This window comes from Rhopalosiphum maidis, chromosome 3 (assembly GCF_003676215.2).
Source record: "Rhopalosiphum maidis isolate BTI-1 chromosome 3, ASM367621v3, whole genome shotgun sequence".
NCBI classification, from domain to species: Eukaryota; Metazoa; Arthropoda; class Insecta; order Hemiptera; family Aphididae; genus Rhopalosiphum; species Rhopalosiphum maidis.
Genome location: NC_040879.1, coordinates 46,576,716 through 46,591,954, shown reverse-complemented (window position 1 = coordinate 46,591,954; position 15,239 = coordinate 46,576,716). Strand labels below are relative to the sequence as shown.

Below are 15,239 nucleotides of genomic sequence, written 5' to 3'. Positions count from 1 at the left end.
TTCATTTTAATAATACAACAAAATATTATTCATGTTTTTATATTTTAAAATACTGTGTATTTTATGACTACAGGCTACAGAATATACAAATATTTTAAACAATATATTTCTATAATTTTTGTCGATGTATATGTAAATTAGGTTTAAAAATCTGACAATAGTTAGAAACTTCACAACTTGTATGTTTTTGTATCTCTCTAATATTTCGAGTGGCAGAAACTGAAAGGTTTGTTATGTACATTGTATTTATTAAACTTAAAAGGTATATATGTATTAAGCAGTGCAAATTTTGTTTTAATATTCAAATAACAGTCCACTCCATGAACGGCCATCTCTTTTAGATTCCATTTTAGACCTTCTTTACAATTATTATTACATTTACAAATTAATTTATGTATACATATATATATATATATATATATATATTATGATTGTTGAATGAACTTATTAGTTTTGTATTTTGATGGACTAAAAATCAGCAAACTGAATTCTAATCACATAAAGCAAATATTTAATAATAGAAAAAACAATACGATTGTCACTATTTTGAGAGACGTTTAAAATTCACATATTAATCATATTATGCATATACGCATATCTTACTTGGTATTAAATGTTATGTGTTTAACCAACAATATTATAGTACACTATAATAATATACTATAATATTATTGTTATACAGTTTGGCTATTAGTTTGTTTTAGGTAAAATAATATAACGATATTATAGTATATAATTGACGCTTTTAAAGTTTAAAAAATAAAATATGTTTTTCTAAATTACTTTATAATGATTTAATGTATGTAAATATTATGTAATTGAACAAAATCTAAACGAAATACTACAACCACACCATTAATTATGTTGTCGTTTTAAGTTTTTTTAATGTTTATGATTTATTTATTTTTGCCCATAGTCAATAATAATAATAAAAAATTTAAATAATGATAAATTGCATACAATTACATAAGCGTCAGACATATAAAGGTAGAAACATTGTTTAAATTATAATTGCATTACAAAAAAGTTAGAATATAATATTTTCTCTTTGATTGTATATGTTTTATATCTATTAGATACTTTGTTTTTATTTTATGAGTAAGTATATGATTACTGACTACATTGTGTAATACTTATAATAATAATTATAATTATTTAATAGTATAATGTATAACAGTAAAAATAGTTAAAGTTATTGATATCATAATATTATATGAACTGTACATTATTTTAATTTTAAATACAAAATGGGTTGAGCCTAGCAATACTATGATACAAACTTAGGCATATGATCAATAGTAGTAGGCGGAGATACTAAAATATATTATATTTAAATGTATAGAATATGCACGTGAGTTTGGAAATGATCTTATAAAATGTATGTGTAATAGACAATAGTAATCACGCGAGGTTGGTTAGCCTAGGTACGAGTAAGTGGTTTTTAATTTAAATTAAGTTTTCGCATCAAAACAAATTAAGTTACCAATAATTCTGATCGATAAACGATTAAATATAATAAAGCGCTTTAAAACTTTGAATTTCCTATATTATAGTTTCTTTAAACCCAATATATTTTTCAGTAAATTTTAATTTATCAAATTTACGAATCAAATTTATACTTATAGACATTGCGTTAATTAAAAAACCGATTTCGATTAATTGACTAGTATTATATTGTAAATGTATTATAATGTAAATGTATAATAGTAAATGTATACTATAATAGCCAATGGATATACAATTATATGATTTCCTACACAAATTAAATATATTTTTAAATTAACATGATTAGTAAGTATTAACATAGGCACGAAAATATTCGTTAAATTTATACGTATTGGTTACTACGTGTTTAAGGTTAAATAATTATTTAAATTACCAATATTATTAATACGTGAAAATAGTATATGCAAGGCAATCGAGAATCTTATGAAATAGTAGTTTTGAACTCAATACAACGAAAAAGCGTCTTTTGCATGCATGTAAATAATATTATGTAACACCCGTATGTCAAGAACAGTCTTTTCATTGTTCGAAATATAAGATAATGATATGTGATATATGTTACTTTGCGATTAATACTATAATATCGGTTAGTATGTAGTTTATAGTTTGTACCAATATGTTTTTTTCAAATAACATTATATTTATTAACTAATGAGTAAATACGATATGAATATTGTGCTGTTCAAATGAAATGAAATCTGAACGAATAATACAATTTTAATATGTAGTTTAATAATTATTTTATGTTTATAATATGTTTATTATATTGTACTTAATATATTTTATTATAATTAATATATCATAGTCTTAATATTAAATCGTCGATACTTCGAATTAATAGTAAATTTACAGAGTTGCGTGTTATTAAGTGGGGCTTTAATTTATTTAAATATAATATCTCGGTGTCATCCACCTTTTGATTTTCCAATTTTCAATTCCCAGAACGTCAGGATAATTATTTATACTTTTCAAAAGGTCATGTTTCCAACTAAGATTAACTCTTACCACCATTTTCACCTTTTACAATATTAAGTTTCATTACTTTTATTATTTATTTTATTCTTAGTAGAAGCTGATGTATAGTTAATAAACTATTTTATCCTTAATATACTATGAAAATGTGTTAATTTACGAGTAACATCAACTTATTTTCGTACAAATAATGACTGGAGAATTTGTATTTAAGTAAAATCTTATATAATTCTGAATATATATAATACATTTAAATTATTTAATATTACATTTCTATGACTAAACTACAAAACTATACTAATAAATTCTCTTCGCATAAACATTTTTAAGAATTTTTTTTCTAAAAATAATCTGAGACAAAAACATCATTGAAAAATCTGGAAACGTGGTAGGTAACACTATTTTTTTTTAACGATTGTATTTATGAAACATTATGAAACCGTTGAACAAGTCACGTGTTGTGTATTGAATACTCTCCATTGCAATCCTCCTAAGTGCTTTTATGTGAACAGAAGTCGGAAGAACGACGCTGCTGATAAAATAGGGGAGAAATCTGTGTTCTGAAATTATTCAAAAGCCAGTATATTATAATGAAGGGTTAGGGGTTGTTCTCATTTTTATTCGTGAAATGCACGTTAATTGATGTGGTATAAAATATAAAAGAAAACACATTTGTTAAATTTTAGTCATCGTTTTAAAATACGAATTCATATATTTGAATCGCGCTGCATTAAATTAAAATCTGTCACAACTCATACACAGTATACTTTTTTATGCGCATTCGCCATTTGTCTTTAATAATTATTAATTAATCACTGTTGTACAATAGTAAAACATGCTGTATATTTTTTGTAGCAACGGTATTTTGTTACTATTTTTTTAAATAATTTTGGATTTACTTATTATTACTATCATTATTATTTTATTGACCATTCAGAAATACGAGTACAATATAGTATTGTCCTGAGTACCTAATAATACATTACATACGTCTGTTAAAATCTATTTAAGAAAATGTATCATAATGCTATAATAGACATAATATGTTCCATAGTATTAATCATACCTACAAAATTGTATTCATCAATTAAAAATAACTAAATGAATTACTGTTTTAATAGTATATAAATAACCAAAAACTCAAATTCTGTTAATAAATAACTGAGTAAGTTAAGTGCATGCCTAGAATATGAGTAATATTTATTTTTTTTTATTACATTGTAGAATATAATATTTACTTAAAACACGACGAATTTTATTCCACTCTGCTGGATTGTCCGCCACGCGAACCAAAAATTCCAAAAGATCATCATCCACCATTGGTGCGGGTAACTGCGAACAAAATAAAATAATTTATATTATGTTATAGTGAAATTTACTATTAAAAATGTTTAAACCTATACTTAAGTACTTTAAAATGATTTGATTTTATAACAGTGTTACATATACTTAAAGCGGAATAAAACATAATAATAATAATAAAAGAAAATACTATAGAACTATTGTGAAAAGGAATTTAAAGATTATTTTTTACATTTATTACCAAAATTGTGAGTAAGCTTATGAATAGTATTTTCGACGATAATTTTTCGTACCATAAATCTAAATCTATTAGTTCATAAATACTGTCGTCTAGTCCATTGGTCCTACTTGTACTGCCGTACTGGTATTCTCAATTTAACGAACTTTGAAGTATTTTGATAATGACGCTTAACGAAAAGTAAAAGTTTCATAAAATTATAAATGATTCCCGACACTTGTAGGTAATTTAATATTTATAAATTAAAAAACTTCGTACTTTATCAATACATTTTTATCATAATTTCATAAAATCATAAATCAAATCCTTAAAACAACATTTTTCAATTATAAGTCTATAAGTAGATACATGCAATTACATAACCTTCTATTGCATTATGTTAATATGTCTTAATAATTATTTATATTTTATACTAAAATGTTGTTTTATTGTATTCATTTGATAACATTACTTAAACTTCAATGAAAAACATCAAAGTATATTCACTATCAACAAAAAAGGGTTTTTGCCATTTTCGGCGAAACAATAATATTATTTTGGTTATTGATCATAATTTTAAATTAAATTTAGTTTTTTAAATGAATTGTAGAACTAAAAAGGGATGTAGTAACTGAATTTTGTATTTTAAATAATTAAATTTTTATGTGTTAAAATACGATTAAAATTAAATGCTATTCATTTGATGAAACAAAAATAAGTAAATGTGTGTTGACATAAATTATTGTATAATCTGGAAAAATTAATACGAAAACATTTATTTTTATTTCACATTATTTTTTATGAATAATGACTGTATAATACTGTATATTCTATAATTAAATAAATGCAACTCAGAGCACCCATTGTAAACTAAATTTAAAATATTAAATCAATTTATTAATTTATGAGCTTAGTATCTTCTAAATATTATTTTAGGTGGTATTATATAAATTATTATTAAATACACATGGGTGTCTATAGTAAGGCTAGATGACAATATTTATATGTGATCTCAGTGAGATGAATTCTGATTACAATTTTTTAAAAGGATCTCGAAAGTCATAAAAAAACATAAATTATTATAAAAATAATAGTAAAAAATAAATAAATAACCGCTTAAAATAAACAGTCGTTTTATATCACGTATCATAAATTTGTCGACCAGGTGAAATGGTTCCGAGAGCCCAAAAAATATGAAAAGGGTATTATTTATACATCCTCCCATCATCTCAACCGAAGAGTTATCGTGCAGCGTGCAGGTTTAGCTATATTATTTGCACAGATGTCTAAATAAATAGTTTCGAGGTACTTAAAAAAAATCAGTTTTGGCTGAAAGTTTACCAACAGCATATTATACCATTTTTTGGTTGTGAAAGGAAAATGATAATTCTTACAACGGGGTGTATAATATAGCATTATGTTTGCCCAAAATTATTATATGAAATCGAGACAATCATAACAATAGAAATTGTTTGATTAATATTTTAATATTTTTTTTTTTTTTCATAATATTATATCGAAACTACAGGACAGCGAGTGGAGAGTTATTTATACACGAGTTATCTGGTAGGAGGGTGGGATACCCGATCGCAATTTAATTTATAATTATTGATTATCATCTATAGAATATTATAAAGGACAGTGAACATAAAAATTCTTTGTTGTTATTGAATCGTCTCTTGACAAAACGTAATGGTAATTGATGAATTTTCCTAAACAAATTTTTTTCAACATTTTTGTAAAGATAAAAACTTGTTAGATTTTAAATATATACTGCTGACAATCGTTTAAAATATAAAATATTGACATCTCTGAAATATAATATTATAACTCACCTTTTTATAAGACTTTGTGGATTGTTGTAGGTTAGAATTTAATTCATTAGAACCTGAAACAAAAACAGTCACGGCTCAGTATAAATATTAAACATGTAGGTAATTAAATATTAAGTACATATAATGCATAATAATTTACATTTTACTTATTAATAAAAAACTATAACTGTGTGTAAAAAAAAAAATAAATTTTAGATTTTGTTACATCCAACACGTTAAAATAAAAATGTGAAAATGTCACATGAATACTTTGATACGTAAACTATTGTTAAAACGCGAAATATATATATGGTATAATGAGAATTAAAAATGTACAAAACCTTTATAAATACAATTTTCAAAATTACAAACCATTCATGATGTTTATAATAAAATATTTTCATTGAAATTAAACAGTTTCCATTAGCCATTCTCAAAAAATATAATATAATATAATAAATTTAAAGTTTTCCCGTGCGTCAAAAACCTAAAAACGTATAATAACGAAATTTTATTGATTTACAATAGCGATTTTAATCCCGGAAAATATAATATCATTGATTTAGTATTTCAGGAGCAATGGCTGTTTGGTCTTTATATTTTTTTACAGAACGTGACACGGTGAAACTTTTAATGTTCGTTAAACAGTACACTGGTACCTATACCGTATACGTAATATTTTATTACATTTTATATTGTATGCCAGGGCGTGCAAAAAAAAAAACTGTTGGATTTTAAAATTTTGAAAAGTCAAAATATCGATCGAATTGACTTTTTGTTGTATTTAAAAGATTCTGTAACAAATCCAGTTTATGTGTGGAACATAATATCACCCATATGGTGACCATCTATATAAATACACTTGGTTAGGAATTTTCTTGAATGCTCGTGTAGTCATCTCGTGTCACAATGACTGATTGCTGGTTTAAAAAAAAAAAAATATCTTTTTGCTGTGAACACGCGTACAGTGTATATTGGACCAAGACATAATGACAACTGAAACTGAATTGGTCAACCGATACAACGGAAACGGTGCCTAGACCCGAGCACCTGACTCTCTACATCTCCATTAATCGACGAGTAACACCTGATCTAAATCCATTTGTTTATGATGACACACCCTGGAATATGTAGGTTGTATATATTAAACTTAGAGACTTAGTAGCCGCCGGTCGGTATGTAAATATGTGCCTAGAAATGTGAAATTATGTAGGAAAATATTTATTATTAACCACCTGCTATGTACATTTTACTCATCGTTAGTATATTTAACATTTTTCTTTTTAATCTGGTCAAGAGTCGGGTATCAAAAGTAAATACTGTGCCTCAAAATATTCAATAATTGGCATCGCCACTGTTAACTATCACTGACGACGTCTTGAGGCAACAAGACCGGGATAACCACAGAATCATATTCGGTGCCTTTATTCAACACGACATTCGATATCATTTTTAAAGGGAAGCTCAGATTACGTACATACATTTATCTAACATATTTTCACCTTTTCACCCTCCTTTTAGCGGATCCCCGCGATTGGTATATGCTCAAGCGGATCACCGAATGGTCAAAAGTAAAAAGTGCTAAGCTGCCATGTATCTATAATATATATATATTTCTGTTTGGATTATTATATATATTATAATCCAAACAGAAAAGTCCATTGCGGTTTACGCGGTTTTTGGCGAGACTGTAATACGTGCCCGTATAACGGTGAGTTGATGTATTCGATTTAAGATTTTTATCAAAAATCAGGCACCAATTGTGGTGACGTTTTTATTTATACTGGTTAACGAGTGGCCACATAATATTACTGTCGAAACTACTCCCCGGACGATCCGAATCGGTACACTTTATTCGAGACACTACTTTTTTTTTTAACTTTTCTTAAAAACCACAAAGCACAGTAGCAAGAATCGACTCGTTGACTTTATCGTGGTTTTCATCATCATAATAATAAAAATTATAATAGCAGTTAGAAATTTAGTTTATTTTATCACCATCGTGTGTAGTGTTAAATTCAAATGACGACGATTTACATGCTTATAAAAATAGTCACGGAATTCGGATGTTTTCAAATGACGCCGTTAACATCGACGAGAATATGAAATACGATAATAAAGCCGCTATAAAATGAACATTTTCCTTGCAGTGTATAATAACTGACATTTTTAATTTCGAGTCTGGTAGACAGACATGGTATAATATTTTACAGTGACGTAATTTAGCCACATCTGAGAGGAATGGGGGTTGAAAGTTAAAACTGTGGTACATTTTATCTATTGGTTATTATTTATTATACTCTAAAAAAAAGTTTTATAATTACATCTCTATATTTGAGATTTATCTCAAAACAACTATTGTACTAACTGAAAGGTATTTGTAATATAAATAAATATATGAATGTATGCATACAAGGAAAAAATAACTAAAAAATATTTGAATATATACAACTGATATACTTATACATAATACGGTGAAATATGAATTTGGTTTTTTTAAAATTATTTCTATAAAATTTAGGTATTATTTTAATGGCAATAAACAAGTACCTACATGCATGCAGTGTAATAAAAAAAAAAAAAAAAAAAAAAAAAAAATAATATTAACGGGAACGATACGATATTACATATCTAATACATTTTTCTCGCTAAAAATGTTAAATAAAGCTATTAGACAAACATGAAATCTGTCGCCACAATGAGAATAATATATGATTATTGCTTTTGACCACCGGCAGTCGATTACGTTTGACGTATTCGTTGAAGTGTATCTTATCATACATAGTTATGGACGGACGTCAATACATTTTATACATATTATCGATACCCGTCAGTATAATAATATATTATAATTGATTGAAAATCGTTTTACTCGAGGTAATAATAATATATTATAATCGCGTGTCTTGCGTACATACGAAAACCATGTGTACAGACAATTTATAATACCATACCAACATAATATAGAATATTACACATGATATTATAATACGAATTTCCGTGTACTGTATCATTATTATACGCATATTCGACTTTATCGTTTATATTGTTTTCCGTCACCGACGACGCATTATGATAATATAAAATACATACGATCGGGTCGCATGCGTATTGCGTTTGGCGGACGGCGGCGGTGGGGCATAAAATAATATATATATATATATATATATAGAGAGAAAGGGTTTTTGTTCGATGTCTTTTTCGAATATACGATGAGCCTGCAGTATAGAATATTATATGCGCAGAGCTATAAATCTATCGCATATTCGCAGATACCGATTCCGTATTATATATAAATGGGGTATTCACCCCTCAATTCTAGAGTTATTTAGTGACGTTCTGAGTACATGCATGTACTATATAGAATTTTTATTTTTTATCCCGACCAGAATTTCCGTCTCGTCGGTTCTATCAAAATACTATCTATACCTGTATGTACACTATACTATATTAAGTTTTGTATACACACAGAGTCATAAAAATAATATTATGACTGTAGCTGCAGCGTATATATATATATATTATAATATAGTGTTTTAGCCTCTAGTATCTCCCGTTACAGTGCCGTACTTTTAAAGATAAGCCCAATAATGTTCTAGAAAAGTTTCGATGTTTTTGGAAATATATTTTTTCATATAATTTCTTAATTAAAAAAAATATATATATAACATTTGAACTAAAACGTATTAAGGTTTGTTTTAGATTAAATTTAATAATATTAAAAAAAGGAAACAAAGTGAAGTATTTTTTTGATGCGTGTATTATTCAAGTATGTACCTTTACATATTCCATGTATAATATATACATTGTACATGACATATCAACATGAATAGTTATTGGTTATTCCATTTATCATAAGATAATAATACCACAAATGCTCTTCTTCGCATTTACATTTTTTAGACTGAATACCGTTAAAATTAGATAAACATAAAGCTACGTGAAAAGTCACTAAGTAAATGTCCATTTAGTAATTCAATTGAAGGTTTGCTCATCACTTGAACTATTATTAAATAATCTATATACTACGTGGTATTACATTACTGTCACTTTTAAACGGTTACGATAAAAATATTTGAAACATTTTAAAGTAATAAAATATATCATAATAAATCTTGAAAAAGCGTTTAATTAATACATTTGATTTGTAATAATGTACGTAGTAGATTATGGTTAATCTTATTTGAATGGTTTTGCTAGATAACGAGAAAAGTGAAAAGCTATTTTCCCATAATTTGTACACGTGTTATAAACAGATTTTATACGCACTGATATCTTCTTAATGTTCATAATATTATAAATAATATCGTATACGAGTACTCGTCGATATATTAGGTTATCCCAATACGATCGCGCGGGATTCGATTCATGTGTACGACGGTCGTAGACGTTTTTCTATTCGCATTATTCGTATGTTTAGTCGGGTTTTTTATCCGGCAATTTTTTTCACAGCCAAGTATCAAAAAACCAAAACAACTTACACTCATACTTTTAAAACATCCACTATTTTTCAGTAAGTATCATTGGACCTTCCCCGTTTCCGATAATTTATCGAATATTGCGGAAGTGTTCGTGTTTTTATATGTATGAACCGATGTTTTCCGTTAGTTGTGTGTAAAAAAAAATGGCCTGGTGATGTATGTACTTCCATTAGCATTGACTTATATTCGTACGTAGTATGTGCATTGTACACCTTTACACCGCCCGCAATAGGTGTACCATATATAATACACATAAATAATAATCATTCAAATAACGACTGTAAAAAACTGTATATATAAACGTAGTACACAGTACAATATATACCTATAGAACAGAAATTCAACTTAACGATAAACCATTTATCAGTCTTTGTTGTTGCTGTTATTTTCAATATGTATGCATATTTTTTAACGCACCTATACATCTAGACGATTATTATTATTATATTATCCTCGATTTATTAAATTTACATTCAAGACAATATTAATTCGAATAACTGCAATGAAAAACTACGAGCGTGTGTGTGGGTAATTATTTTAATGGTTCATGAATAATACTCGTTTAATCAAAAATTATCAACTTTATGGTAGATGTTTTTATTACAATATTCTGTTACACTGACTTTGCAAATTTAAATTAAAGTTGAATTTCGATTTGAAATAGGCGATACGAGTAACTATAAGTATAACATTGAATTCTAGATAGATTCAAATTCAAGTCAACAATCGTAGATAAATATTAAAATATTAATTGTCTGTAGAAAGTAAACAATTATATCGTTTATATCAATTATACAAATTTCAACGTCAACTCACGTGTATTATACATATAAAATAAGATAAATAAGTAATTACTGGTGCTAGAAGTTCGTTGTTTTATAAATACAGTGGACGTCACTTATAACTTATAAAACTCACGGATAAGGTTCAGTCGTTTATTAGATTCAAAATCGTTTGGAACGGTCCGGACATATCCATATACATTATAAAAAATTCGGTAATAAAACTCAAATTTCATAAAAAATATGGTAGAAAATAAACATTTTTGGTTATAATTTTAATGTACGAGGTCTGATCAAAAAATACTCGGACTGTGTTAATAATATTTATATCAATTAGGATAACGAAATTCCGATAATGTCATTCGATAAAGTAACTTCTAACGAGGATTTGAACGTTGGTTTGAAATCGATAACAATATTTAATTTAATTTTATGTTATTTTTACAAAAAAATGCTTCAGTCGTGTGGCGAATTCCGTAATGGAAGGAATAGAAAAACAATGTGTGTACGTAAAATTTTTTTTAAATTAGGAAAAAGTTCGAGTGAAACTTTTGAACTTTTGCAGCAAGCTTTTGGAGATGATGTTCTGTCTCGTGTCACATGTTTTGAGTGGTTTAAACGGTTTAAGGAAGGTAGAACATCCGTCAAGGATAACGAACGATCCGGTAGACCATCGACCAGTAAAACAAATGAAATTGTTGCTCGTCTTCGTGAAATTATTCGAAATAATCGTCGATTAACTATCAGAGAAGTAGCAGAAGACGTCAAAATATCTTATGGTTCGTGCCAAGAAATATTAACAAAAGAATTGGGCATGAGCCAAATCGCAGCCAAATTTGTTTCTCGCCTCTTAACCGATGAAGAAAAACAAAACCGAAAGACCATTGCTCAAGAACTTTTTGAAAGAACAGAAAGTGACCAAGACTTTTAAAAAAATATTATAACAGGTGATGAAACTTGGATTTACGGGTATGATGTTGAAACCAAGCGTCAATCTTCACAGTGGAAATCAGCAAATTCTGCTAGACCAAAAAAAGCAAGGCAAGTGAGATCACACGTGAAAGCGATGTTAATCACGTTTTTTGATTTTCGTGGTATAGTTCATCGTGAATGGGTGCCTCAAGGACAAACAGTAAATCAGCATTATTATTTAGAAGTCATGAAAAGATTACGAGAAAATGTTAGAAAAAAAAGGCCAGACAGTTGGAAAAGTGGTTCTTGGATGTTGCATCACGATAACGCCCCGGCTCACAGCTCATTACTCATTCGTCAGTTCTTAGCAAAAAATCAGACTCCCGTAGTTCCACCACCACCATACTCACCCGACCTGACTCCGTGTGACTTTTTTTGTTTCTTAAGTTAAAATCAACGCTCAAAGGACGTCGTTTTCAAACAATTGATGACATTAAACAAAATACGGAAATCGATCTTAAGGACATTCCAACTAGTGCCTACCAGGAATGTTTTAAAAAGTGGAAAAGAAGATGGCAGCGGTGTATTGCTTCCCAGGGAGATTATTTTGAAGGTGATAATGTGTAATTAGAATAATATTGTCTTATTAAAGTTTTATTTAAAAAATCCGGATAGTTTTTGATCACACCTCGTACAGTATGAGTACGAGCAGTGAAGATGTTAGAAAAAGTAATGTTTAAAATATTAAGTTTTGACGAGAAATCAAAAAGCTTGACGTTGATCATTTACACTGAATTTAGTAAAAAGAAAAGTGTGGTGAACTGAAATCAGTCAATTGTTGTTATATATAATATTTTTATCTCATGTTTAAATTCTATTTTATTTTCAGTTTTCTGAGAATTTCAATGTAAAAAAATCAAATTTCAAACGATGTAGTTAATCGGTACTTATAACTTATAAGTATTAAAGTTTTATGAGCGGAGTGGTTTGGTACCCTAATTTTTATTTTATATTCTACTTATTTTAAGTTTAAGTACTTATAAAAAATTAAATATTCATTTGAAATTAAATTTTATATATTTAAATTCTCATAAAGATAGTTGGTTTCAGAATATAAAATTAATATATTTAGGTGCAGTTAAATCATAAAAATTAAAAATATGATTTAGATAAAATCAATTATTTTTTTTTTATATTATTTTGTTTTGTAGTAGCTTTATTGTGCAAAAAGTTATGTAAAATCAGTATTTTTAAAATCATTTATACTTTTTAAGACATAAATGATTCAATGTTGACAACGAGCAACAAAATAATTATCCAGCTATTTATGATGTATATTAAAGTTTCACTTTGTGAAGTTCTATCGTCAACTTGAAATTGCAAACATCCACTGGTTATAACTATTATTTATAAAGCGTAAAAAATGATCATAATATATAGTAGATACAATATTCTAGTACATTACATCGTATCTCTCTGTCATGCGCGGTATTCAATATTGTTGTAAATATTTTTTTATTTGACATCATTAAACTTAAATTTAGCGTTTGATCGTTAGAGCATGCAAAGTTTATTATTATAGGTTTTGATCAATTCGTTCATATCATAGTAAAAATATAGTTAATACGAACCTAAGTTTTTTTTAACTCGAATTAGATTTATGATCTGTTGTATTACTAACATTATATTATTTAAATCGAGTGATTACAAATTCGTTTTAATATAATCGAGATGCATTCAAATTACGTGATAAAAAAAAAAAATGCGATTTTGGTTGACACCCGAATTGCGTATTAGATTTTTTACGACAGAGCTGAGTTGCCGAGTTGCATATTTTTCGTGACAGGTTTGAATTGTACGCGTAAAGTTTGAGCAAACGACCGGTTTTTGCCGACCTGCACATGTGCGAGACCCTTTTCGACCAAAATCGCATCCTCGTATTTTTTGTCGAACCAAAAAGTTTAATATTTAAACTCATTTTTTTAATATTTATAACATAAACTAAATATTAAAGTTTTTGGTTAGACCAAAAAAATGAATCAGACGAAAAGAAGGGTATTATTTTGGTCGAAAACGGTTACACCACTGTACTTAATATATTTTAGTTATTAAAAATAAATTTATTTAGTAAATTCTATGATAGGTTTTCTCAATGGTAATAAATGCCAATCAAATATGATTATAATTTTACAAGTATGTATACTTGATAATATGTAAAAGTTGGCATCTCCACAATTGTTTAAATTGACTTTTTTTTAATTTGTGCAAATATTAAAACGCATGTTTATAACATACTATTATCTCTAAATTTACTTGTATTTGTTTTAATTTTATATTATTTGGTATATTCATATCTGATAATTTTGACTGAGTATTAAAAATACTTTGTTCTTATTTTACTCACGATAATTCTGAAACACTTTATCATTAAAGACCATAAACTAATTATTGGTTTAAAAATAAAAATAATCGCGTCTAAAAAATGTTTAAATAAAATGCAATCGAGAATGTATTCTAATTGTAGTAGAATTGTTAAATGCTCAATATAAGTAAAAATCAGAAAATTGGTGTTTTTAAGATTTTCTAACAGTTATATTTAATTACTCGTTTGAAATTCGATTTGTATATACTTAAATTCTCAGAAAAATAATTTGCTACGGAATAAACTAAAAATGTTATACAAAAAAATAAAATATTTAAGAAATATAATAACGATAAAAAATAAGACTAATATATATTTTTTAAAGATTTGAAATAATGTATAAAAAAACTTTCTAAAACATTACTACTGTTTGAAAAAGTAAGCGTTTACATTTAATAGATTCACCCATTATTTATGTATATAAAAGTTACACTTTCCAAAGTTTCGTCATCAATTCGAAATTACGTACAGCCATTGATTATAATTAATATTTATGATCAATAGTACACAAACGGTGTAACGTTTAAAAAATTACCATAATATTATGGAAGATAAAACACATATTGTAGTGCATCCTTCTGCAACACATCACTGCAATAGTAAACTACGTGTTGTGAGTTTAAAATTGTGTTTCTTAACATGCGACAAAAATTTTTCCTGACATTTTTTATAATATTTTCGTTTTAGTATTAGGGTGTTTGAACTATGATAAACGAATATTTTACAGTCTATTGGAATAGTGTAACGAACAACTTGATTTTTTTTTTTAATCGTAATAACGAATTACATATTTTTCATCAATTGTTATATGTTCTGAATGTTCTGATTGTG

The 15,239-nt window shown here is 26.9% G+C and overlaps 1 protein-coding gene across 1 annotated transcript in view; it reads right to left on the bottom strand.

Moving 5' to 3' along the window:
* LOC113556412 (amyloid beta A4 precursor protein-binding family B member 1-interacting protein-like) overlaps positions 1 to 15,239 on the bottom strand; it is a 400,319-nt gene that overhangs the window by 35,511 nt on the left and 349,569 nt on the right. The window contains exons 4-5 of the mRNA XM_026961336.1: positions 5,833 to 5,885; positions 3,717 to 3,810 (exon numbers count right to left, since the gene is read on the bottom strand). Coding sequence (XP_026817137.1) covers positions 3,717 to 3,810; positions 5,833 to 5,885 — 147 coding nt within the window. The remainder of the gene's footprint in view (positions 1 to 3,716; positions 3,811 to 5,832; positions 5,886 to 15,239) is intronic.